Raw genomic sequence first — 27,441 nt, forward strand, 5'->3', positions numbered from 1 at the left:
AAGATCATTACACAAAAGAGACATCAAAAGTATTTGTACTAGTTAAGTGCTTTTAGTTTACTGGCGACTGGAGTGATTTAAACAGGAGAGAAATTTGAAAGCTCATTTATTGTGGACACCAGGATGCTAACACTGAGCATATAAAAAACATTTTCTATCAATGTCTGTCCTGTTTTTAATAAATTGGTCCTTTAAAAGTAGTGGACGATTTATGTGCGGCTGAACTGTAGGTGCCATGCAGCTGAGAACGACAGCATCCTGTCCTATAAATCTGTAGCTGTAATGTCTGAAAGGGCTCCAGGATGCGCAGCACTGCGCTAGAATCGAATTACGCACTCAGGATAGCAGAAACAACAACAACTTCAGTAAAGTACTCCGGCGTTATTTCCATCTTATTCGGGGCTGGGCCACGTGGTCCGTGTTGATCTGGTGTCTGCCCTGATGGGGTGGACGCGAACGAGCTGCGTGCACTTCTCCACGGCGTCGGAGGTGGGAGCTGTGCGCAGAGCCGCTCCAATTTAACCCAGAGTGGAATCATGCGCGGTGCAGTCGGATAGGAGCAAAACACAGGGATACACGAGGAGACCACGGCGGAGTTCTGATCAACCACTGCTTGAAAAGCGACGAGGAGGAAGAGGAAGAGGAAGAGGAAGAGGCGGTAAGGACACTTTTAAACCCTCCAAACGCAGCAGATTCTGCGTCGGAGCGCAGTTCAGGTCGCGCTGGTGTTCATCTCGATCCAACTCCAGACAGGTTTGCCGTCGGTCCCTCTGGCTGACAGCAGAGTTGTCGCTGGGGAAGATGATAATGATGAAGATGATGTTTTTATCCACACCTAACGCACGTTTGAGTCGGTGTGACGCGTCATATCTGAGGGACATCACTGCTATGATGTCAGCTATATGACGTTATTGAAACAATAGTCGCTTAAAACTAAATATATTGTCATGTAAAGCTCATCAATTAATCGTTCACGGGTCTTTAAACTGGCCAAAGGTCCAGTAATATCATTAAAAATCTCTGTACACAGTCAGTGTTTCATAAATCTAATTCTTATTTAAAACGAAGCGTCGCTAGAGGCTGAAAATTAAACTTCCTTTTGCAATGTAGCTGTTAAACAATCAAAAGTTCCTCCTGGCTTTTCTCTGAAGGGTCAAGATTGAATTTTTAAGCCTGGGCTTTAATCCTAATGTGTCATTAGTGTCATCTGGGAATGCTGAGTAAGACTTTTGTAACTATTTTTACCCTGATTGGGAGTGTTAAAAATGTGACCCGGAGCTCCACACATCACCTGTCGGTGCGCATGGCTGCCGCTCCAGAAGGTTGGCTTTTGCTTTTGATGATCACTGATCAACCCTGAAGGCAGAAAGCACGCTGGTGTCAGAGGCAGAACCTGGTCTCCACGTTGCAGCGCTCCAACCGTGCAGGACCGAGCGGCCCGTTACACCAGAGCTGGGTGTAGAGGCGCTGTCAAAGCCACTCCTGCCTGAGCTTGATCCTGGCAGCAGGAGCACCTCGGTGCACTCCGAGCATGGAGGCGGCCTGTCAAGCCAACGTCGGACAGCAGCAGTTTGTGGTCTACCACAGACTCGTGCTTCCAGGGTCTAGTTAGCTGAGCTCCTGCTGTCGCTCTGTTCCACTCTGCTGCTCTTTGAAATGGACCGAGATCTTTTATTGAGCCTGAACTTTCACCGAGCTCCTCCTCAGAATCTATGGGATGTTGCTGTCTCACCTGGTGTTTGTCCTACAACATAATTAATCCCATGCTGTCCTCACACGGTATATTTAACCTGTCTGTCCCACTCCAGCCAGTTTATTTGTCCTCTTCCTCCCACCATAACCACTATATTTAGCCTGTCTGGTCCACCTGAACACTTCACTGTCTCTTTTCCCCACTTAAACCAGTTGAACTTTCCTGTCCGTCCCACTAGAATTCACCCGTTTGTCCTCTCAGTCCCAGTTTTGACTTTTTATCACCTCAAAACTGAGCCAAAATTTGAATTTCCCTATCCTGGGGAGATTTTTCCTGTTTGCTCTCTGGTTTTAAACCCTTCAGGTGTTTGGATGCTCTCAACACTCCTCTACAAAAGCCAACTTTCTCCTTACACACACTCGGTACTCACAAGGATGGTGATTTATGACGCGTGTGAGAAACCATCTAGACGTGGGTGAAATCCCGTCCACCTGTTTCACCTGAATTCAGCCTCTTCCCACCAAAAAAGCTACCCTGCTGGCTGACATGTAGTAAATTCAAATTAAACCACTCACATGGGGGCAGATTTAAATCACATTTCTGATTTGTACATATTTTTGCACCCAGAATTTATTTAATTTGGAACGTCTCGGGCATGTTTAAAGAAGGGTGATGTGTTGCTGGAAGGACAACGACTTCCCTTCAGCAAACATTCCCACAAACCCACGCTCATGGTTTGGTAGATATTGGCCTGAATCTTGCTTTAACTCACCAACTTCCTCCCTTCTTATTACAGGAAATGCATCCAGCCAATCAGAGTAGAGGCATTAATTCAATCGGAGTACCATTTTAGGACAGTAATGGAGTAAATACGAGGGCATCATGGCAGGAGAACGCCTTCAGGTTTTCAGTTGATCACCTCACTAAGCAGTTTATCCTGTAATCCGAGCACAGCGGCTGCCAGGCGGCGTAAATGGCGTATCGAGAAAGAAAGTGTGAGAGATTTGGTCCCAGACAGACTTTATTCAATGTCTTTTCCAGCTGCCAGGATGTTTTTTTCCCCTTGGTTCTTGTTCCTGAGTGAGTGAGGAACATCTCGGGCTCTGTGCAGACACACAGTCCGTCATTCACTCACTGGCTTCTGCCATATTGGAGAGAAACACCCCCGTAATAAAAGCCTGGGTATCAATGCAGTGAGCTTAAAAGTGTCAGTTTAATGAGTCTTGTTCCTAAAAATCTTTGCACATCTGGATAAATGCAGCAACTCCAGCCGCGTTCCAGTGCACAACAGGCTGCTGCAATCATCAGATACATCCTGTTATTAGAGAAGAGAGGCAGAAAAAAAGAGGATGGGGGGGGGCTGAGGATTGACGGGGCCCGAAACACGACTGGGTGAACTTCATAGTGCAGCACAGGGGCTCCTTCTAGTAATTCTACTTTTTGTCTTCTTCTAAAGGAATCGTCTCCTGCTGGAGAAAGGAAAAGGATGCTTCCACATGGTGAGTCTTGCTTTTTTTTACTTGGGTCAACGTGGGTCGTGTGTTGTCTAAAATAAAAATGTTTTTAAATCAATAAAAATTAAAACATTGTGAAGCCTAGCGGTGGGAAAGGGAATATGGATGCGTATTTACAGCAGGACAGGCTTAAAGCTGAAATACATCCCAGAATATTAAAGCAGGGAAACGTGTAGAAGACCACCTCAGACATTCCTGCTGGATTTTAGGTGAATTTCTTTACTTTTTAACAAATTTAGACACGTTGATGGATGTTCTGTCTGAAACGAAGGAAACGTAATTCCCGCTGATTCCCTCCTGAAGAACAGAGGATTTTCCTCTTGTAGATGTTGTCAGATCCCTGGAGCTGTAAAATCGGGCTCTCCTGGGGGGGCGACGGAGCTCTGCTGGACCCTGTAGTCCTGATGACACTCCTGAGTTGGCCTTCAGAAACGGCAAAAATCCGCTGACTCAGCTTGAAGACGGAGGCGCGGGAGCTGAACCCATGCAGCGCGGGCAGATAGAGAGCCAGTGTCCCTACAGTGGACAATAGCAGCCTGTTGAGGTGGGCGGGGCTTGTTGCTGGCGCTCCTTCTGTGACAGCGACCTGCTGGCAGGGAAGCAAAGGGAGGCCCGGCCAAAGCGGCGGTTTGAGTCGGAGAGTAACCCACACCCGTGAAGAATGCCAAGAATCCCGGTGTTAAAGTTCACACTGTATGACCATCTGTGGCAGGGACCTGGCAAATAAAAGACAGCTGTGTGTGGGGCAGCGCACGTGTGTGCACGTTTGCCTGTTTGGATGTCTTAAATAAAAAAGATGCAGAGCTTTAGTTTGCAGATGAAAGATTAGATTCTTTCTAACACATGTGTCTCACACACGGCAAGAATACGCACATGTGTGTGTGTGTGCGTGTGTGTGGCGTTGAGGCCGACAGCCCATAATTATGCTGTAACACTCGGCGGTTTATTAAGAAGAGGCGATTCAGCCCGTGAGACCACCCAGACTCACCTGCTCGGGCTGAAGGGGAAAGTCCCCGGTCCGTCTTAGGTGCGCTGGCTCGGCGCCGTGTCGCCACCCTCGCCGCCGTGATCTCCCAGGACCGTTTGAGCCGCCGGAGGCTGAATTGCTTTGCGTTCTCGCCTTTTCCGGCCCGTTCCCGAACTTTTTCTCTGCTGTTTCTGGAACCGGGGCCTCGCGCCCCTCGGCTGAATTGGCGGCGACAGCCAGTGCCACTCGGGCCGTGAGAGGAGATGAGGAACACATGAGATCAATTTCTGTTCCGTCTTTTCCCCTGTTGCCCCGCGTTCCCGATGACAGATTGTTAAATGGTTACATGTGTGCCTGTTCCCCCCTGTAGATTGGGGAAGGGGGCCTTCAGAGTGGTTCCTGTGAGCCCTCCTGCAGGGGAACCTGCCAACATCGGAGCTTTGGACTTCTGAAGGACGGGAAGAGGACTGCTGCTGGCCTCTGAGCTGAGTTTTGCATAGATCCAATCAGGTGAGTCTTTTATTCCACTTTAATGCTTCAATGTTGCCTAAAAGTGAAAAGATCCGTTGTTGGGAAACTGCGCACAAGGTGTTTTTGTGTCTTTTTGGAGGAATCACATGTTCCAGTCGAGTTTGTTTTAAGTTTCTCATGTTTTCCAATGACACACTGCTTTATTTGGAAAGAACGTCCGCTGCACAAATATTGCGATTCCTCGTGCACGCGTCACTTTCAGGATTAAAGAACCAGTCAAAACAGGTGACAGGTGAACCGCTGGTGTCAACACTTCACCCAAAGTGCTTCGACCTCGGATTAATGAGCGCCGGCCCAAAGTGTCTGTCAAATCTCTGATGGCTGGAATGAAGCCGGCACCGCTTCTGCTCCTCGTCGGGCTCATTTCGAATTTTTTTTTTCAGTCTTCCTGCAGTTTGTCACAGTTTATTTCAATGTTCCCAACTGTATAATTCCTTTTCTAACACGAGTTAACTCTCCAAATAATGTTAAAGCTCGGCACGATGCCTTCGCTGACTTTTCTACAACACTCAATTTCCCTTGGCCCCTGGTTGCGGCCCCGTGCAGACGGAGGAGCTTGTGGCCCTTTTTCCTTCATCTTTAGCCGTCCGGCCTCCCCGGTGGCTCCTGCAGCTCCGCGCAGAGGATTGGATTACAATGAAAAGAAAGGGGGAGCGTAGCGTCGCGCTAACCTGCTGCAGCCCGGCTTGTTTTTGCAGGTGTTCGGGAGAACACGCAGCTGCTGGCGCGGTGGCGCTGCTGCACGTGCAGCTCTGCCGTCACTAATGATGTATAAACACACGCATTCGGTTATAGGAGCAGCACAAAGTCCGAGCCACAATTCTATTTCTTGGTTGTTTTATAGAAAATACTCGATCTTGGATCCAGCAAAATAGCATTGTTTTGTTTCCAAACATGCTTTAGCCTCTTTTTAAAGCTTTCTTTAATAGTTCATGAGGCACACTTTACGATCCCAGTTGCATCTGGGAGCAGCTGGTTCCTCCACCTGTGCCGCGTGCCGTCGAGCAGCACAGCGGGACCTCCTTCCTGCTTTTGGTGAAGGTTTGTGTCCACTGTTTGTGGAGCAGGGGGAGAGGCTTTTGTACGATAAACAACTCCTCTTGCAGGGGCCAGTAGCTCGCAGCTTCACTGGCTTCACTGGCTTCACTGGTTGACTTTATTTGAATTGAAGCGCAGTTCTCGATTCTACAATTAGGTTCTGTTTTCTCCTTCTGGACTGAAAGTGGCCAAGCCGGTGGGTGTTCCCCTACTTTTTACAACCTGTGTTTATTTTACTTTTGTGAAAAGTGCTGCAATTAAGAAGCCAACTAGTAACCTTGGGTGGACTGTTCCACGGGCGAACACTTGGGTGGGAGGGAAGCCGTAAAGAAGGGAGCCGAGAGGAAAAACCTCAAATGTGAAAATGGCTTTTCAGAAACAGAACTCGAGATTTCATGAAACATACCTGGGCAGCTGAGGCCATGGAAAAACCCTCGCTGCTCATGCACACACGCGTGCACACACATCAGACAAATGAAAAGAATAATATCAAGGAACCAGCGGAGAGACGACTGCCAGCGGAGGCTCAGACCTGCAGGAGTTGGACCATCGATCATAAACTGGTGGCAGACGTGGTTCCTTCTTTAGCTGAGTCCTGCCCACAGATGAGCTTCAGTCGGGGTCGTTCCTCTCCGCCGTTCTCTCCTGCGTCCAGATCCGGAATCATTCAAAACCAGACTGTGGCCAAACAGAATTGGTCGTTGAAGCATGCAAATTGGTTATCGGGACTTGGAATCCAGACCTGATTCATGACCAGCTCATCACTGGCTCGTACCCAAGGCACATCCAGATCTGCAGCTGAAACACGACCTTCTCTTCTCGCTCTGTCAACAACAGAGTAAATCTAATGGTTTTCCCTTGTCAGTGGGGCCTGTAGGTCCGTTGTGTCATTGGGTTTCAGTGTCAGTCTCAGCTTCTAATCAGGTCTGTATGGGTGCATTGTGGGAATATTCTCAAGGTTGCTGGATTGGTGGGCTTGACTGCAGGCAGTAAATCAGTCAAGACCAAGAAAAACAGACGGGGGGACAGACGCTCCGGAGGGGCCGAGCAGGAGTTCCGTGGCTAAAATGGAAACTTCACCGGGCTTCAGAAGGTGATTGAGCCGAGGAGCCCGGGGTGCCCGAGATCTGAAATCGGACTTTCACAGTATATGATGCATCATGTGCATCTATAGGAGGTTCATATATTTAAGTAATATTGCTTCTCTCATTCGGCAAAAATGTGAACACGCCCATAATCAGAACCTGTTCTAATTTGATTTATTGGCATGCGAGAGAAGAGCGGCAGCTCTGCAACGTCATAAATCTGATTTTCCCGAAGACCCTGTGAAGATCTCCCCAGGAACCGAAGCACGACACGGCGCGGGATGAGTTCATCATCAGCCCAAAGTTCTCAAGGCTGACGTCTCACTGCGTCCAATCCTTTTGTCCCCCCGTGCACGGCCCGTCCGTGTCAGACGCGGGGCAAGCAGACAGCTGCCTCCGCGCCTCATCCCGATGACTGCGTGATCCACAATGATGCATGTGTGCCTTTGGAACAGATCAGCCATGGAAAATCAATGTTATGTGGCTTGTTTGACCGGGTCTGCTGCCTCCCCGCTCCAGCCTCTGATCCTGACACTGGACCCACAAGGGGAATAATCACCCAGGAATCTGCACTGGCTTTGAACGCAGCGCAGTCCGCTGGGGGTGAAGGGTTAAAGCACCCTGTGATGGAGAAGACATGACGCGCTCCACTTCAGACGAAGAACCGGGTAATGCAACACAAGTGCGCAAAATGTATCACCCGGACGGGCGAGCGTGAGCGTGAGCGTGAGCGCTCAGTCAGTTTGGCAGCTGTAAACCTGTCAATAGAGTCCAAGTCTAAAGAGTTCCTGCTGGGAAACGTGGAGAAACAGGGACGAACAGGCGGGACTCCATCACCTCGCAGGCCAAAAGCCACAGATAAGCGTCATAAACAAAAATAATAAGCATGTAATTACTCGCTGGCTGTTTACATTCCTGCAGCACAGAACCTCCAGATAGAAGCCCAGAGCTTCAGGACTGCTGATTAAGGGTGATCTGCATGCTGTGGCCGGGGAGTACGTGTCACTGACACGGGGAAGAGGAATGCATTTGAAACTCATTACATCCCCCAAAAAGTCAGCAGGGAGAGTTGAAAACAGCGAGTCCTCATAGGTTCCACGTATAACTTGGCCTCCGTCGCCCAGAGACATCACAGATGTACAGGGTAATAAAATGGACTGAAAACAAACCCAGAATAATAATCGGGGAAATCAAGCTGTTTGTTTGAGAACTCCATTTAATAGATGTAAACCATTCCACAATTGGATCCATGCTGGCCCAGGTCCAGCGGATGTGTCATTAGCAGAAGAGCGCCCCCCTTCCCCCACCCCTATAACCCCCCCCCCCACAGCCTGAAAACTTTTACCTTATAAAGCGAACGGTCAGAAAGCAATTTTTAACTGCTACCTTTGCGGTCAGCGATGAATAATAGGAACATCTCGTGGGTCACTGTAGTCAAATATAGAATCCTTGTCAGGCAAGTTTCCGCTCACAGGACATTTGGCCTCTCATTACACATGTACCGGACTTTATCGGCGAACCCTTTAATCCACCACAGCTGTGTAACTGTAAATACAATTAACCCCGGTAATTGAGTGATGTTGACTTTGGGTTTTGTACACTTTCGCGCTGAGTGCCGGTAGCCTGCACTCTCTGAGGATGACATCATGGGTTTCAGGTTGCCTGCTGTGGCTTCGGATCCCAGAGGGGTCGAAGCAGCCCGAGCGCAGACCTGGAGGACTGATCCGTGCTGCGAATAGACACCGCTCTGCTCAGACGCGCACACATACGCAGGCCGCTGACCTCCCTGCCACCCCCGCTCGTTACCGCTGCAGATATGATGTGTTGACAGACGAGGCAGACGTGTTTTCAGACCTGAAAAACTCCGGGTTTAGCCGGGTGACGGCAACGCCGCGGCCGCCTGCATGTAAAGGTTGGAGTTATGTGACGAGACAGACCAAAGATAAGGCCTCCATTTATTTTCTAAGCGTTTTAAAAAAAGCTTCTCTGTGCTGGTGTAGGAATTCCTAACTGGGGAACCTTTCCTTGTGCCGCCAGCATCATGAAGTATGAAACCTCATATCTTATTTTGCTTCTCTTGGGAGGTTTTTGCTGGTCTCCAGGCGTGGCGGGCCACGTTTCCTCCTTTACCTCTAAGTGTCAATCATTCTGCCAATCATTCCTGTTGGTTATTTAAACCAAAGGAAGCCTGCAGAGGCAAAATATTCCGCTGCGATGTCAAATGTGCAGCACGGATGAGCTTTGACCTCTTTTCTGACCCTTTTCTCACTGTGATACTGAGAACGGCCCATTTGGATGGTGCTTTTAGTAAGACCGCGTCAGATCTGGTGGAACCGTGCTCGGCCTTTCGGAGCAGGATCACACGCTGGCTGCACGCCTCCCAGGCCAAGCAATGACACATAAATGACTCACATCTTGTTATGTTGGATCGAGAATGGAAGAATCGCCCCTTTAGTTTTCCACCGCAGGTGCCAGTCCCAGAAGATTGAGAACAATATAACGTATGTGGAACCTGCGTGTTTCATTTCATTTCACGGCTGCAGTTTGACATATATATTATGATCATGCTAAACTGCACCAGTGGGAGAGATGAACTACATCAGAAAAGGGTTGAGATGTTTGGGGAAGTCCGTAAATTAGCTCAAATTTAAGCTAGCCTTTGAAAGCATCCCCAAGTGCCCCTTCACTTATGCTAAATATAACTTCCCAGGGTGAACACAGACGTGCAAAACTCCATCATCCAGCTGGAGGAGAAAAGGAGAACTCCAGGTTTCGCAATCCACCGAAGCCGAGTGTGTAATCTAAAGCACGTGGGCAAAGGTAGAGAGCGGGGACAATGGCTGGAGTGAGAATGGAACAGCCAGCCCCAACGTGTGACTGCATTCCCGCTTTGTTCCATGAGATCACAGTTGTGGCAGATGCAGGACAGACTGGGAGCAGCTGTTTTGCTCCCCGTTCTCCAGTTACCGACGCTGGCACGGCCTGCACTCCAGGGATGGGCAGCGGGGCACTGTTGTTGAGTCTTATTAGTGTTTGTTCTCTGAGGGTGGGCACAAAGAGCCCTCAGAAGCAGCAGCGCACCCGCTTTCTTGGCGGATGACGAGAGGGACGTTGGCCGAAGGTGTCAAACGGCGCGGGCGCACTGACAAGACATAACGCGCAGCTGGTCCCAGGCTCCCAGGACCCGTGGCGCCATTAATTAGACCGAGCGATCTCCGAATATCAGATGTGCATTTTCCTCATTTCTCCGGTGGAAATCAGATATATTGTATTGTTTTAGTTTTGCAGAATGAAGACATTTGGGGGTCCTGTGGGAAGTGAGGGATGAAAGCATTTTTTTGTTGGAGTGCGGAGAAAAGTGAAAACCGAAGATCTAATGAGGATTTAGTCGCCCAGCTGCCTGAATCTGTGCCACGAAGGCTCTGCCAATGAGGGCCGAGGCCATGTGAATAGCAGGTTTCATGGGATTTCATCCTTTTAAAGCTTTTGTTAGTCATCTAATGCTGCCCACATTATGTTTGCTGCATGTAATTCACTCCACATTTCAAACACGCCTGGAAAAAACATCAGCCTGCACTTTCTTGTCAAACGACCTGCAATTAGAGCTCCGGCGAGACCTCCAGTTAGAGCTCCGCTCAGGTTTGGGTAACACGCTCAAAGCCGAGGCCGTCAGATACCATCAACTACGGACACAGATCAAGTGAGAGGAGGAGACAGAATAAAGGGAAAAAAGGCCAACTGGGTTAAGGTGAATTCAAGTGGAGCTGATAATCAACCTGAAGGGTAAATAAGCAAAGGAAGGGAAAAGGAAAAGTGGGAAACCTTGACGAAACAAAGTACGGGAAAGCAAAACATTATTGTTGCTGGGCTGGTTCTGGAAAAGAAATAAAAGGTGGTTGAAACCTCTCCCTCTCAGCCAAACGAACCAACGGCTTCAAATGGAACCGGAGACGCCACGAGTGACATCATGGTGGCTTTACAGGTTTGAACAGGTGCCCCCATCTTCTCCCCGTATGTTTTTAAATCACCCAAAGCAATACAGCGTAGAGTTTTATAACAGCGCTTGGTACAGAATTACACCAGCCGTGACGCATTTAACATCCAAATCCAACATGGCCGCCTGGATTTTGACATTTCCACCGTTTCCACGCTTTTAGCCTCGCGTGCGCTTTCATGCGCGTAATACTTTCCTTCATTACCTCTCTCATTGACTCCGTTACAAGCATGTTCACAAAAGCCAATATGCTTGTAATTAGCTTTGCGTTTCCCAAAGTTCTGCCATTGTCTCATAACCCTGTGAAAACTGCGGCGCGACCAGGAGTGAAAATGGAAACCGCCTAATGGGATTCCTCTGCCAACACTTTTCCAGGCTTCACAGCCAACCCGCATGAGTCAAGAGTGCAGAAGACAACCGAATTACCCACTTATTTGCAGAAAATCAGCACGTTTCCATGCAGTCAGAGTGGATTTAATAACCTGCGTTAAGTACAGGCGTTCTCTGGGTGTGATTAATGGCCCGCGCTGTTGAGCACAGATAAAAGGAGCAGGTGCTAATGGAGATTTAAGGGTTAGATGAGCAATAAAGCTACGCTAGCGCATTCTCTGCGTGGGGATTGCCAAAGTGTGACAGCTTTTACAGAAAAAGAGGAGCAATTCTTCATATTTTACAAGCTGCTGCGGTTGCATCCGAGGTGCTTTTCCGTATCCTCCCTGTCAGCATTGTTCCCACCGTGATGCAGGCTTACAGTAAGTGAGGGAGTGGTGTTTCAGGGATGGATAGCCTTTCCAGTATTTATCGACTGCTGCGGCCGCGGGTGATGCCGCCTTCGGATGCATTAGCGGTGCAGAGACCTGACGGCCCGTCTGAGGAAAGGGAGCAGGGAGGGGCGGAGAAGTGAGGAGGGCACATGCTCCGGCGTCGGACGCGGAGACATCGATCGGAGCCTCATCGCTCCTTAAACTGCTTCCTGTGTTTTCATCGGGCTATCATTGGGACTGCAAACATCCCTGTCAGGGGAGAGGCTGCTGATAGCTGAAGGCAGGCGGATGTCCAGGAAACACGAGTTCAGGCTGCCAACGGCGTCTTAAAATGTACAGAAGGTCTGAATGGCACCAAAGAACAGCGCCGATGGAATGAGAGAGGGTACGGTTCAGGGAGGATGCGAACATTCTCCAGGGAAGATCCTTCAGGATCCTGGTCTCCAAACATTCGCCAACGATGTGACTCATGCGTAAAACAGCTTTTTTTCTGAATCTTGGGAGAAGGAATCATGATTAAAGATGGATTTTGCATTTATGTGGACTGAATAATAGTAGCATCATATTAGGCTTTGTTTGGCATTTGGCTGTTGTTGGAGCAGATATTTAACCTGCATGAATCTGACATTAACTCTTGAGTTCTAATCTGGCCACAATTTAATGGTTGGCTGCCCTGTTTCGTCCATGTTGCCTTTTTCCTATAAAATCTACGGATTTGTGTTTTAAGTGGATGCAAATTTATGGTTTCTGTGTTAAACTTTTGCAGTCTAACTGTGGGTTTTGTACCATTGATGTTGGAATTCACATGTCTAAAACACTAAAGCACGTCAAGATGGATTTCCCAAGAAACAATGCTCCACAATTTCCTATTGATAACTTAAATTAGCAGTTACCATGGTGATTCATTGAATCTCGGTAAGAAAACCACTTTAAGGGACCTCGATGACAATAAATGTTCAGCTGCTTCGGTGAACCTTTACGCTGCCGTCATTATTTAGTGTTCCGGGAAAAAAAGGATCATAAAAGAATTAGAAAAAATAACCGTTTCCTGCAAACGTAGAGGTCACGCTACCCTCTATTTTGATTTCGCTCCCAAATGGTTCTTGTGATTGTGCTGACGATTAAATCTGATTTAAGATAAATATTGATCTGCGTCACTCACTCTGCAGACAATGGCGTAAATGTGATCTGCTGTCTGATAATTACGTCGTTTTTGGCCAAAAACTTGGGACACAAATGTGCCAAAAGCACCAGGCTGGAGGTTTTGAGCCAAATTCAGGCGAAGCAGACAGAAGAATCCACAGGTCGAAGGCAAAAACCTCAATTCAGTCTAAACACAGCGTGTAACTCTGAGCTGTTACAACAGGGGGAAAAAAAAGAAATATGAAGGATAACAAACATCGCAATTACTGGAATGACGGCGCACAACTGCACAAGAAAGGGAAGGATAACAAGCTGCAGGTGAAACGAATCAGGACAGGCGGAACCATCAACATGGAGGGGAAAAGAATAAATACAGGAAGTGTAAAGTGAAACAAGAAACAGGAGGATTAAAACTTCAAAATAAAACATGAAATGATAAAAATGGAAATGATGACACGAGACAGAACACAGGAAAAACAACGGCCAGAAATCGGTGACGCAAGAAAAGAAAAAGACTAAATCAATGACAGTGGTTCAGCTGGTCTGAGGAGCACTTTCATGGAATCCAGACCTCTTCGGGCAGTTTCCACATGGCTTCACATGAATTACGTCCAAAGGGCTCGGTAACCTCTCACAGATGTGCACAATTAGGCTAAACTATTGTGTATCACATGCAGAAACTCGGACCGTCCCTCACAGAAACATCAAACATGTCCCAGACTTGAAATACTCTCAATTATATCAGACACGTATCCCAGAAAAACAAATATCCCGCCTATCGTAAGAAATATCCCACATCAAACGGCATCAAAGGGTTGAAAAATAAGGCTGCCGCGTATCATTTCATGTTTCATAATTACAAAGAATTATTAAAAAAGCAGGTGTGTGTGTGCGTGTGTGTGTGTGTGTGTGTGTGTGTGTGTGTGTGTGTGTGTGTGTGTGTGTCCAAATGAATGCCGACAGTTGTAAACCAGCCTTTTTACACGGTTCCATGTTTCTGTGGAGACTCGACTAAAGCTCCTGGACTGTTTCTCCTAATTATGGGAAAAGATGCCTGATTGAAAAATGGGCTTTGGGTCAGCTAGCCAACCAGTGACGCCCCCCCCCCCCCACACACACACACACACACACACCCTCTCCAGAGTGAAGAGGCCCCTGGGTTTCCTATCAGATGGTTTCACACTCGCTCCGACGTGAGTGCAGGAGACCGGAGCTTCTCGTCTCTTTCTGTCGGAATACCAGCTAAAAAAAGGAATTTGGTCTTCAGATTTGTGCTTCTGAACTTGCTCCACATTCTCTGGAGTCACATTTTGATGTCTCCATCACAGACCTGCGTTGTCCGCTGTGCCCACCGGGGCAGGTTAAAGTCCTCAGACGGGGAAAGAAGCTACCAAGCTCAGCGGCCGCCTGCCAATGAAATGTTGACCTTAAAAATAATTTTAAGTTCTCTATCAGTGCTGCTTTCACACCATTCACAAAACACACAAAAGAGCTTTCAGCACCACAGCGGCTGGAGGGGTGTGGGTGCACACGGAAAGTATGCACAGAAGACCCAACCCCTCCCCCCCCAACAACACAAGGTTGGTAGTTGGACCGGGAGCGGTCGTCTATTAGACACCTGTGAATTAGAAACTCCGCTAAACCAAACAGCGTTCATCTCAAAGAGCATTCATCCGACTCAACGGACCCTTTCTGGGGAGATATCTCTGGGCTCTTCAGCTAGCAGAACCCCCGCCGGTCTGTGCCAACCCCTCCAGGGGAGAATCGGGCCCTGTAAATGTAGCCCAGTAGCTGTTTTCTTGTGCTCCAATGGAGCCGTTCTTAAAAATAAAACTGTAGCTGTGTGTTGTAATGTGCCTCATCATTCGGTGTGAATCAAAATTACGTCTTTTCAATTCTTTTCCTGGAATTTCTTTCCTACCTGTGGTCTTGCCAGGCCTCGCACAGCCTGCAACAGCCCTAAACCCATTTGGAATCCCTTCAAACACACGCCTTATTTCACAGTTGGTCAACATTCCCAATGATGGCAGCAGATTCTAAAGAACTGAGCAGCTTCTTGTATATCTGAGCTAGCAAAATGCTTTTGACTCCCTTGTGAAACATACTTGCGTTGTCTTACAAATTATATGCGTCTTCGATACAGATGTGGCTTCTTCGGTGCAGGAACCCCGTCCGATGTTCCCTGCACGCCCGCTTGTCCCTTCTGGCCTCGGTCTCTCTGCTTGTCGGCGTGTGCAGGAAGGCACCAGCTCGTTAATGATGTGTCGGTGCGAGCGCGTCCGCTGTGAGAAAGAAATGTTGTGGTGTAATGCAACCAGGCAGGTGTGAGGGTCACAGCCAGTTTGTGGGCCGTGGTCTTAACCCCCGCTGTCTGCTTTGTCTGACCGTCAGAGGAACCCCTTAATTAGAGCCTTCGGCTTTGCAGCAGACCCTCCGCAACAATCCCATCATTAAATGCTCCTGGTTGACTTGGCAAAGAGAGCCTCGGTTTCCCTGTTTCCTGCCGCACAAAGGCCACGTTAGGAAAGTCTCCTCCAATTTTTCAACTTTGAAGTGTGAGGAAGAGAAACCAGCACACGTCCAGCAGACAGTTGAAAATCGCCAGGTCGCTGCGGAAGATCTGGAAATGGGCGTTTTATTTGCTCATTTATTCAGGTAAACGCGTGCACTATTGCTCGCCGTGGACAACTTTGCCGTGGCCTCTGCTCGGCGTGCGTGCAGTATGAGCACAAAGCCATTGTGTGACGCAGGAGTGATCAGGTGTCTGGAAAATAAGTAAGAACAGAGCAGAGAGAGAATTCAGGGAAGTACGGCTCACCGCTCGGTCCTGCTCAGCGGAGACCCTGCGAGACCTGATCCAGTGACCCCGGGTGTCAGTCGGGGAGGGAGCAGACAGGAAGGATTTCATTCTGCTGTTCTTGGCTGGTGCACGCCACCGCCCCGGCTGTGGAAAATCACAGAAGGGCTTCTTGACATCTCCTTCAGAGCCAGATGCTTCACATGGAGCCCGTCTGTAAGGCTGTTTTGTAACCGTTGTCCTCATGGGTGAAACCCGAGACACAGGTGTTTCAGGCGTCGCCCGGAGGAAGGCCCTCGCATAATCGCAGCCTTTCAGGTAGCTTCTCTGCAGTGGACAAATGAGGGGATTACGATATTCTCCCTCTAAGGTTCACGCGGAGAAACTCGATGAATCAGCAAGAAAGGGAAACCTATATTCTGAGAAGAAACCCGACCTCTTTCTTGGCAGCCGAGCTGATATTTTAGCTTGCACGTTGTTACAATTCAGCACAGCTGGAGCCGCTGGAGACAAAGCCCACGAGACCTCCTGCACAGCTCAATCGGCTTGTGTGGGGAAGGTGGAGGTGTTAAACGGAGGTTGGCGAATAAAGGAAAGAATCACTCCTCCTCCTTTCCTCCCCCATCAGCTGTGGCGCTGCACCTTTCACCCTCATCTAGGCCAGGGAGCGTCCGCGGCCACCGCCGCCTCACTGCTGCTGCTGTATTTATTGCAGCGAGGCTCCAGCCGCCATCCCAGGCTCTGCTCCTGCTTCATTTCCATCGCACGAGAGAATCCGGCTCTTTCAGAAAGTCCTTTTATTACCTGGGAGGCTCCATGTTCACCGAGCCACGGCCTAAAAGGTGAAATTAAATAAGTGTTGGCAGTTTTGTCGGTTAAAATCCCGCTGAGAGATTCAAGCTAAGCGGCGTACGATCATTCTAAACGCATCGGCGGTTTCAATATCTCGCCGGCGTGACCGACAGAGGGAGGGGGCAGAGGGTGAAGCTTGCTGTGACAGTCTTTTCAGGCCTTCTGAATGACCCCCCACCCCCACACGGCATTCTTCAGCACATCAAAGCATCAATCTCAGCAGAGTGATTCTGGGCTCTGCTATTGTGCAAATCTTAGAATAATAATATTAATATTCATCAAGAGCTTTCTTTACCGGGAGGGTGGAGTCTCTGCTGGAGATCTGCGAGGATCTCACATTCATTTTTCTATTTTACATAACAGTGGTGAATTTATTAGTGTCCAGACAGACATAAACGTGGAACAGAGCTACTCAAATCTCTACTGATATACACTTCTTCTGCCCCTTATATTTGTTTTGCTGCTATTTTTAGCATCAGGATGGTATATTTGACAGGATATTATTCGATAAAGTTCATCAAGTTAATTAATGTGGTTCTACATTATTTGCCATGACTGCTTGCTAAGCTGTCAGAGATGAAATAGAGGCAGGTTTCTGCCGAGCGTAGCGCCACCTACTGTCAGGGAGGACACACTGTCTTTCCTCCCTTTAACTTGTTCTCCTACATTTTCAGACAAATTGAGACAACTGCAGTAAGATTACCTTTAATTCCAGACAAAAACACTTCTGCTGTAAAAATGCGACCCAAATTAATTTTCAACATTGTTCTTTGCCACAGTTAGATTTTTTTTTTTTGGCTGATTTTCACACTAATGCCGAGTGATCAAAAGTTATTCTGTGTTAAGACACAAATGTGTCGAATAAATTGAGTTTTTCATCATCTTCATCAGCTGAGCCGAAGCCACAGATGATGAAGATGGTATCGCGCTTCCACTTGTCCGTGTCCGTGTCCGACAGTGTGGCCGCGGACACGGTTACTAATCCAAAGTTCTCTGGCAGCAGCTAAAACACCGACCTGCTGAAACTCCTCTTGACTTCTCAAAGCTGCAGGTCCGTTTGGCCCCGACTGGAACATCGCTCATGATACGCATTCCTTTTCTGCCTGTAGTAATTTCATCATCTGTGCTCTGTCGGGGCCTTTTGTTTCACAGGTTAAGGCTGATTTTTCACAGTCCCCCCCACCTTCCCCCCCACCCCCCCCGGCCTTTGCTTTGCGGGGAAAGTTGTGTTTGTTCTCCTTAAGTCCGTCCCTGAAACAAAAGACGGAGCTAATTTGAAACGCTGCCGTCAGTGTTGGAGAAAAGTCTCCGTTTCATAAGAAAATGTTTGCTCTGAAATGGAGACAGACTCTTACAAACATCCAGGCTGCAATAATTGATCTCTGACTGCCAGAGAGTGAAATGTGGGGGGGGGGGGGGGATTGAGACAGCAAGGCAAACAGAAAAGAACCTGTTCAACACCTCCAGATCCAAATAAAAGGCCAGCGCCCACTGAAGAGGTGGGAGGAGATGGATCAAATCTGAGAGAGGTGGCACCACTGGAGCACCTCAGGGCAGCTTTGTTAGTCAGTGTGTTCCTGAGTGTGTGTGAGTGTGTGTTCCTGAGTGCTGCGAACCATCATGGCGTCATGGCGTCAGGACGAGCTAAAGTCTGCAGCTAAAGTCTAAAACAGGGGGAACGAGGGAAAGGGAAGAGTTAAGTTCCCAGAGGAACTGACTTCCAACCAGCCTGCCCCACTTCCAACCCCTTTAAACGGTGCTGTGACCCCCACCTACGGAGCTGCTCGCTCCCCCGGACCCCCCGACCGCCGCGGGCCTGAGCGGGCCGTCTGAGACTAGAGGCGGGCTCCACGCTGTGTGCTTGATGGAGCGCAGAAGGTTGTGCGAGGTGCACTGACCCTTTCACGCCGCTCCCACAAACCCTCAGGCTCCAGCAGGCGCTGACGTATCGAACGCAGAGACGCTCAGATCAGAGGTGACAGCAGAGCGAAGGGGCTTCTGGGGGCCGCTCTTTCCACCCAGTGCTCTTGTGAGATGGCGACAGGTGTGAGGTGGACTGTCCCATTTGGCTGGTGTTGTTTTGCCCTCCCATCGGTGCCGGATGCCACCAGGACCTTAGTTTCCCCCCTCTTGAACCATTTGGACGGAGCCCGCCGTCTCAGAAGGATGTGTGACTGTGGAGATCTGCCTCTGACGTGTTTATGGTCTGCATGGGGGCTGTAGTAGGCTTGATATAATCTGTCTAATAGCCCACTTGATCCTCTTAACTTGTAACCCGCGTGAATCTTTCCCACAGTGGAATGTCTCCCCATTGTTGTGGCTTTTTTTTTTTTTTCCGGCGTTGCCGCAAGTTGGCAAATGTGTCCATGTGCGTCAGATTAGGCCGAAGTTGCAAAGTTGTGGCCGTGCCTGGAGGTGTGAGCTCTAATCACCTCTAATCACCTGACGTGTGACGGCCTGATCCCTGCAGCACACACACACACACCACACACACACACACACACACACACACACAACACACACACACACACACACGCGCGCGCTTGAACTTTAATACCAGACTCTGGGTTACCAATTAAGACTGTCGTTGCCATTCACACAACTGCTGTGGCTTTATTGTCGAGGCATTGTGTGCCTGATATTTTTCTTTTTAACTCTTGATTAGAGGAGCACTTGTGCGCTTTCACATCTCATCTTTATGTATGTTGAAGAACATGAAGGATAAGCAAACAAATCTGGTTGTTTTCAGCAGCTTTGCTGCAGACAACAGTGTTTTTCCCCTTTTATTCCACTTCCGTCAGCGAAGGCCTCCTTAAATCCATAGATTATAGGATGTTGCTACAGCTATCCATTATGGAGGACAGGAGGAAGGCCACTTCTGCAACCTGTTTTAACATTTGAAAAACTAGTTTGTGTCGCTGAATTCTAGTTTGCGTTGGAAGTTTTTAACGCCGTTTCCTGGCGCTCCTCGTGCGGCCGAAGTTCCCACCCTCCTTTCTGATCCTCTCCCGTCTCTGTCAACGTGTGATATGAGCGTCTGCGATATGTTCTCATCTGCATACGCTCAGCTGCTCCCACCGGCCGTGGAAAGGGACGGACAAATAGCAGAGCGAGGCAGCAACTTAGTAACACTCTCCTCCCCCCTGTTTTCTCCCCCTCTTCTTTCCCTGCCCATGTCTCCCAGGCTGTCATTGCAGAGCGGTGCTGGGGGCTGCAGGCTGCCTGTGGGAAGTTCCTGAGAGTCAGCGTACACAAAGAGGGGCTGGCGCTTTTTCCCTGAAGGATTTTTAGCAAAAAAAACCCCCAACAACCCAAAACCACAATCTGCCCACGTTGCCTCTGGGACTTGGAGGAGGTGGCGCTGGCGTGATGGCAGCGGTGCCACTGCCACGGGAGTGGGCCTGGCAGGCTGTTCTGGTGATGACTGGACTGGCATCGCTGATCCACGTGGGTCATGGTGAGTATAAACGCAGAGTTGGGGCAGTTTGTTGAGGAGAAAAAGTCATTTTAGGAGGAAGATTACCCATAATGTCTGTGTATTTTACCTTCTTGAGTTTATGATGAGCACAATCTGCCTTAGTGCATTTGTTTGCCCCCCCCCCGCCTGAGCTGACCCCCACCCCCACCTGCACCCAGTGCTCATGTTTTGCATTGTTTGAAGATGGACATCCAGTTGTCTTTTACGATGAATGCCAACCGTTTCACGGTTCCCCCTGCAAGGTTGTGGCGGGCGGGGTGGGTCAGCACGAAGATGACACTTGTGCATCTGCTCTGGTGCCGATCGGGGAAACAATTGTTCTGGACTCTGATGCACTCGCGTCTGAGCGTGCTTCGGTAGGCAAATATTTCAGTGAAATATTTAAAGATTTAAAGTTTAAATTTGTGCTTTTAAAAGAGCCGCTTCACTGAAGTGTGTGTGAGCTGTGAAGCTCCAGACTGACTGACTGACTGACTGACTGACTGACTGACTGACTGACTGACTGACTGACTGACTGACTGACTGAGTTGAGAGCTAGCTGTTACTTTTCACAGCCAGTCACTAAAATACCTCGGCTGCTGTTGAGAGATTCCTCCATTCCTCTCTGTGCAGCCACACTGAAGAATTTTCCTTTTTTAACCTCCGATCTGAAATTGCTTCAGCAGTTTTTGGGCTGCAGATCGTCTCCCAACAGTAGCAACAGTCCTGCTTTTTCCTATCAGCCTGACAAGAAGCGGCTGCGTCGTAATAAAACCCTTCCTTCCATCCTCCTATCACCGATAATTAAGATGCTAGCTGCCGTGTTTTATGTTTCTTGGGAGCTGAACTTTAAAAGGTCTCCTAAATGACTATAACAGGTGGGAGGTGCTCCATAAATCTAAGTATCACGGTCAATTTGCCACCTGTTCCTGCAGGATGAAGTGGAGGAGCCCTGCTTTCTGTTTTCGGGCCTGAGTGGAAACACAGCCACTGCTACCGTACCGTGGAAATTCCTTTTAAGACAGTTTTGACTGGGTTTCCTCCCCCTGTTTGTCGCGTTGGTCCTGTTTGTCAGAACACACCCCAACACATCCCTTATCCCTCTCTTCAGGCCTCCTCCGTCTCTGACTTTGCATCTCCTGCTCTTTTTTGGACAGCCGTTTCTGATCGACAGGACTCCAAGGAGCTGTTTTTCCATCTGCGGCTTGATGTGTTTTCGTTTGCCGGGATGTTTGAATTTCTGGGATGTCAGCGTGTCTCTGTGGGAGGTGGCAGTTTTGCCCAGTTAGCTTTTCTCTCTGGCTGAAATGACGGATCAGTGCTTTTGTGATGCTGTTCCACCGTTTTTCCTGCGGATCATCGGCAAACAGGCACCAAGCGTGCAGCGTTCAGATTCCAGGGGTCCTCCCCTCCTTCTCCGTTCCACTTCCTGCCATTATGCCACCCCCCACCCCCTCAATCACCAGGCACAGAATTTGATCCCCGGGCAGATGTGCTGCTCCGGTGGTCAAGCACGGGAGTCGATCTCTTGTGTTTGTGCAAAGGTTTTGCACCACTTGATGATATCTGCTCGGAAACTGAACTCTTCTCTGGCCGGTTCGGTGTTGCTGGGGGGGGGGGGTCACTGAAGCTCAACCCTCCTTAGCTGCACTGCAAATGGTTCATCAGTCAAAAGCTCCTCCACATCGGTGGGGCTGGAATGTCTCCGCACCGGAGCCCCACATCAGTCGATGTTGTTGGAGAATCTTTAGCACCACACAGAAGGAGGCCAGCATCTCGCCCAGATCAGGCTGGTTGTGTGTGTGTGTGTGTGTGTGTGTGTGTGGGGGGGGGGGGGGTTGTTGTGGCATCTCTCTTCTGGATTCACACCTCTGTGAAAAGTCTTCAGGTTAGTTCTTCCGAACTGCAGCGTGAAGGGCTGGTGTCTGCAGGCAGGGCAGGTTGCTGATGTGGGTGCGGATCAGAAGCAGGAATGTGCTCCTCAGACGTTCTCCGTGCACAATGCGAACCTCCTGTGAGCGTGGCAGAGAGCTTTGAAGACTGTAGGGGGTTAAGAGGGACAGTGGCAGGCTGGAGGAGGATGTATGGCCCTTTGGCAGGTTGTGTGTGACCCCCTCTGGGTCAGAGAGCATTCTGGAGGGAAGCCGTCTGCTTTGAGGGGGTGATTTATCACGGCCACCTGGAGGAACGGCTCTCATGTTTTCCTCCGTGTCTGCGATATCCTCTGTTGGAAGGAGCTGCCCCAGCATCCAATATATAATTTCAGATGGGCGTCTGTTTTTCAACTTATCTCTAAACGTCTCAATCTTCAACTGGACGCGCTTCTAACTCATCTCCACATCTATTCTCTTTTATTCTGGATGATCTCAGAACAAAGCTGGGCAAGTTGTGTTTTTATAAAGTGTTTCTTTGACATTTTATTCTCACTTAATGGATCATAGAGGGGGAAGATGCTTGGAAGAGGAACAATAACTTTTCACTCTTATTTGATGATCAGGATTTTAACCTGCGTCATGTCAGCAACAGGAACTGCAACACACACACGTTTATTTGAAACCAGCTGAAGAGCTGAAGCATCCGTCATTTATATCGACAGCAACAGTAACAGTCAGTCAGTGAGTCACAGATTACAGCGATTCAGCCGGCGGCGGCGGCGAGAAATGAGACCGCAGAAGGAGACGAGAGCCCGTCTGAAGCTTTACAGACAGAAATCACTGTTGCTTTTAATTGTTTTAGCACACGGTGTGTGTGTGTGTGTGTGTGTGTGCGTGCGTGTGTGTGTTTGAGAAACAGCTTGTGGAATGTGTGGGGGATGCAGATCAGATTTCGGGGTGACCTTGAGTGTGCCCCGTAGCTGACACAGCAAGTGTGTGTGTGTGTGCGTGTGTGTGTGTGTGTGTGTGTGTGTCGGAGAGTGAAAATAAAGCCTTCATATGGTAACTAGAATGCATCATTAATCACAGCTTTTGTAGCTGCATCATTTCACTTCTTTTCTGCCCGAATTAGAAAGAATTCCGGAATCTTCTGTCGTGTTTCTTTCATGAACACATTTTGTTTTTATTTTTAACGATTTCCTCCCTTTCATGGCTTTATTTCTTTTACAGTAACTGCCTCCGGTGTGTGAATGCACTATTCCTTCAGTGGCGTCACGCCTCGTCTCACATGCAGCTTTCATCATTAACTTCAAGTGTTTGTTCATCCGTCGTCTTTTACATTATACCATGAAAATTATAACATGAAGGTTAATAAAGGAAATCTTGATGCTCTTCCTGGTAAAACAGAGGAGAAAACAATGCAAAATCAAAGAAAAAGGGGAAAGAAGACGTCTCTCAAGGGTGACACAGAGCTGTTCAGCTCCCTCTGGGAACATGCTGCTGTCCATCCTGCTTCCACTCTCCTCTAACGGGCGTCTTCGCTCAGCTGTTTTTAAGCGATAATGAGCACATAATTATGCCGCACAGCAGTGGATTCATCTGGAGACGCCTCCACAGCATCAACGTTCAGATCGTTGCTTTTAATACTGCCAATCATCACATCTGGAACACGTGTCTCCGTCTCTGTGTCCACAGCCAACATGTTGGACGCCATGCTGCTGAGGAACGGAGGGAAGGGCGGCTCTGAGCGGTGGCCCGAGGACAGCAGCGGCGGCACGGTCACCGTTTTAGCTCCCAGGATGCTTTGGTGTCACTGCTACCACCACTGCCCCGAAGACTCTGTCAACAACACCTGCGTGTAAGAATCCCTTGTGGCTCCACCAGACTTAAAGATCAGCAGCGATTAGATGAAGGAAGCTCACCGGCGGTCGGCGTTGACTTGATGCGTTTGTGCAGGACTGACGGGTACTGCTTCACCATGGTGGAGGAGGAGGAGGGGGGCCAGGCGGTCCTCACCGCTGGATGTTTGGGTCTCGCCGGCTCTGAGTTCCAATGCAGAGTAAGTCACCTCTGTGCACACGTGCGCGTCTCTCTGTGTGAATAACTGCAGTCCTGTCCCCCTTTTACGAGCTCCAGCTGACTGACTGCAGCTCCTTATGAGAACTACCTAAGTTGTTGAGGGCCAGAACGTGTGAAAACAAGCACTAATTTTGCTGAATGACCTCTTTGGGATGGATTGTGATTGTGGACATTCCTTATGTTGGCATCTTGAATGTGGATTTGTCTGACAGGACACCTGGAACGTGCGCTCGAGGAGAGCGCTGGAGTGCTGCACGGATCAAGACTACTGCAACCAAAACCTGCATCCCACTCTGCCTCCGCTGGTGTCGTCAGGTGAGCTGGTGCGCGCCCATCCTGTGACCGGGGGGGTGGCATTAAGGTGCTGCGGACCACCACAGTGCTCTGCTGGAGCCACCCAGAGGCAGGTGGAACACAGCCCGTGGCCTTGGCTTGTTCTCTCACCCTCTAATGAAAAGGACAGCCGCTCCCCGGGGCCCGCTTCAGTTTCCTGCCTCGGGATGGATGTGGGATGTCTGTCCATCTGCTGCCTGCGCCTGCAGACCCGCTCTGTCAGTCCGTCCGTCCGTCCGTCCGGTCAGCCTCAGAGTCTGTTTGTCCGGGCAGACAACGGGATCAGCAGAGATCACATTTACGCTGTGGTCGTTGCGTTACAGTCGTTTTGCCTGCGGGTGTTTTCAGCGTCGCAAAAGAGGATTAGTGAGAAAATATTTTGAGTCTGGGATCATGGGGGGGAAAAACATAAGCAACTTATTTCATTTTCTCAGAATTCGGACCGGCCGCAGAATTCCTGATCAGGATCGCCTCAGGGAAACATGAGATTAAGCGTAAAGTCTGAACGTAATGTGACGTTTTACACTTTTTAACACAGGACAGTCCTGGATATAACGTCTGTTGCCACCAGTGCGTGCACGTGTGGTTGCGGGCACGTCAGGAGGCGTCCTGGCTGTGTGTATGATTGACAGGAGCACAGCAGAAAGGCCAGAGCCTCGGAGCCGCTTTGGGGCTCTGGAGTTTCTGTAACGGTGTCAGAGTGACAGCTGATCTGTGAGATCCAGGAGAGGGATGTGATCGATCAAACTGCGAGTGGGGGTGCAGAGGGGGTGAGAGGCAGGAGGAGGGGGCAGAAAATGAGAAAGAATGAACCCGATTAAATCAGATAGAGATGTTAAGAGTAAATATTCAACTTATTCTCTTTTAGATTTTGCGGACAGCAGAATCCAGTACATGGCTCTCTTCATTTCAATAACCGTCTGCATCGTCATCCTCGCTCTCATCCTCCTCTTCTGCTACGTAAGGTGAGAATCACCGCTGTCACGCTTCTGTGCCACCGGTCAGCGCTAACACTCTTTCCTGTGACAGATACAAGCGCCAGGAGTCACGGCCGCACTACAGTATTGATCTGGAGCAGGAGGAGACCTACATCCCCCCAGGAGAGTCCCTGAAAGACCTGATCGAGCATTCCCGCAGCATCGGCTCAGGTTCTGGATCAGGGCTCCCTCTGCTGGTAAATGAACGTCATTACAACGTGTCTTTTTTTGTTAAAGGTGGTCATTTACGATCAGATGTTTCCTAATTGCAGTATTAGGATGTGACTGTGAACATGTGCATGAGAGAAACTCTAGTACCTGCTGTTTCCAGGTGCAGCGGACCATCGCCAAGCAGATCCAGATGGTGAAACAGATTGGTAAAGGGCGATACGGGGAGGTCTGGATGGGCAAGTGGAGGGGCGAGAGAGTGGCCGTTAAAGTTTTCTTCACCACAGAAGAAGAGAGCTGGTTCAGGGAGACTGAAATATATCAGACGTTCCTGATGAGACATGATAACATACTGGGTGAGGGGATGCAAGGACTGGAGTTCTGGATCGCGTTCAACAGTTCTTTCTTTACTCAGTCTCTTTCTCCCGTCCTGCAGGGTTTATAGCAGCAGATATCAAAGGAACCGGCTCGTGGACTCAGCTGTACCTCATCACAGACTACCACGAAAATGGGTCGTTGTACGACTACCTCAAGTCCAACACCTTAGACGTCAAAGCCCTGCTGAAACTGGCCTACTCGTCCATATCAGGCCTGTGTCATCTGCACACCGAGATCTACGGCACGCAGGGCAAACCGGCCATCGCACACAGAGACCTGAAGAGCAAAAACATCCTGGTGAAAAAGAACGGGTCCTGCTGCATCGCGGACCTGGGACTGGCTGTCAAATTCAACAGGTGCACCATTTCGAGCTGAGCTACTGTCAGTATGGAAGTCTGCTTGAATATCTTAAACCTGTTTTTATCCATCAGCGACAGTAACGAGGTGGACATTCCTCCAAACCTGCGAGTCGGAACCAAGCGCTACATGCCCCCCGAAGTGTTGGACGAGTCCCTGAACAGGAGCTACTTCCAGTCCTTTATAATGGCTGACATGTACAGCTTTGGCCTCATCATGTGGGAGATGGCCCGGCGTAGCACCTTCGGGGGTAGGAACTAGTTTATATCTCCGCATCATAAACACAGCCCGTGCAGACATGAATTAAAGAATCCTACGTGTTTCTGCTGCTCCTGAAGGCATCGTGGAGGAGTATCAGCTGCCCTATCATGACCTCGTGCCCACAGATCCATCCTATGAGGACATGCAAGAGGTCGTCTGCATCAAGAAACAAAGACCTTCGTTTGCCAATCGCTGGAGTAGTGATGAGGTACTCTCATACCGCATGCAAATGAGGAAAATGCGTACATGTTTACAGAAAAAGCTTGTCTTCTAACACATTGGTTTGGACTTGTGTGCCCCCAGTGTCTGCGACAGATGGGGAAGCTGATGTCAGAGTGCTGGGCTCACAGTCCGGCCTCTCGCCTCACAGCCCTGAGGGTCAAGAAGACCCTGGCCAAGATGCTGGAGTCCCAAGACATCAAACTGTGACAGTCCAGAGAAACGGCGCCATCCGCGGAGACGCGCCACCGCCACTGGCCCCGACACCACTTATCGCTGACCGACGGGAGACAGAAGAAAGAAGAGGCCGCCAACAATGGGACAAAGTCACCCGATAAGGGGGGGGTGGATGACTGATAACGGTCGGGGGGGGCCAGAAAAACGAGAGGTGGGAGATTTATTACAGCAGTGGAGGTCTGCCCTCCTGCGGAGGGAGGGAAGGGGTGCTGGTGTGGTGCTTTCTGTGAAAGCTAAACATTTACCGGGTCCAGAACGTCCCGGTGGGCAGGTGTAGAGGGACCCCGGGAGGACGGGGGTGCTGGCTGGGATTGTGCGTAAAGCCATACGGCAGAATTCTGTGTGCAGACTTTTGTACTGTCACAGCTGCAGATTTTTCCACCCATGACAGACACCATCCAAAGGAATGTTGAATTCATGCTCAGTGACCTCACTATTATTATTATTATTATTATTATGAACGTTGTGTACAACTAATTTAACAGAAAACACATATGTCGAGCAGAACTAACAGATGTTTTTATATAAAATCTTATGTACACTTTATTTCAAAAATTAAACGATCTTGGTAAATCTTGTTGCTTTTGCCTTTTTAACTTTCATCAATGTCTCTTATTGTCATGAATCAGTTCAGCCTCATTAAATCTGTTTAAACCAGAATGATGTTGGACCAGGACACCACACATTATTAATATATTTCTGATTTACACCCACAAGTGAGAA

The 27,441-nt window shown here is 49.2% G+C and overlaps 1 protein-coding gene across 1 annotated transcript; it reads left to right on the forward strand.

Annotated features, from left to right (window-relative positions):
* The first annotated feature begins 243 nt into the window (after nucleotides 1–243).
* Nucleotides 244–27,296, forward strand: bmpr1bb (bone morphogenetic protein receptor, type IBb). The gene is made up of 14 exons (XM_057018856.1): nucleotides 244–658; nucleotides 3,150–3,192; nucleotides 4,545–4,684; nucleotides 19,563–19,835; nucleotides 23,405–23,567; nucleotides 23,666–23,768; nucleotides 24,001–24,103; nucleotides 24,990–25,086; nucleotides 25,151–25,295; nucleotides 25,430–25,622; nucleotides 25,703–26,000; nucleotides 26,076–26,251; nucleotides 26,340–26,470; nucleotides 26,566–27,296. The coding sequence occupies exons 4-14, from the start codon at nucleotides 19,748–19,750 to the stop codon at nucleotides 26,689–26,691; spliced, it is 1,623 nt and encodes a 540-aa protein (XP_056874836.1). The 5' UTR covers nucleotides 244–658; nucleotides 3,150–3,192; nucleotides 4,545–4,684; nucleotides 19,563–19,747; the 3' UTR covers nucleotides 26,692–27,296.
* Nucleotides 27,297–27,441: the final 145 nt, after the last annotated feature.

The sequence above is a fragment of the Takifugu flavidus genome, chromosome 20, assembly GCF_003711565.1.
Source record: "Takifugu flavidus isolate HTHZ2018 chromosome 20, ASM371156v2, whole genome shotgun sequence".
Taxonomy (NCBI): domain Eukaryota; kingdom Metazoa; phylum Chordata; class Actinopteri; order Tetraodontiformes; family Tetraodontidae; genus Takifugu; species Takifugu flavidus.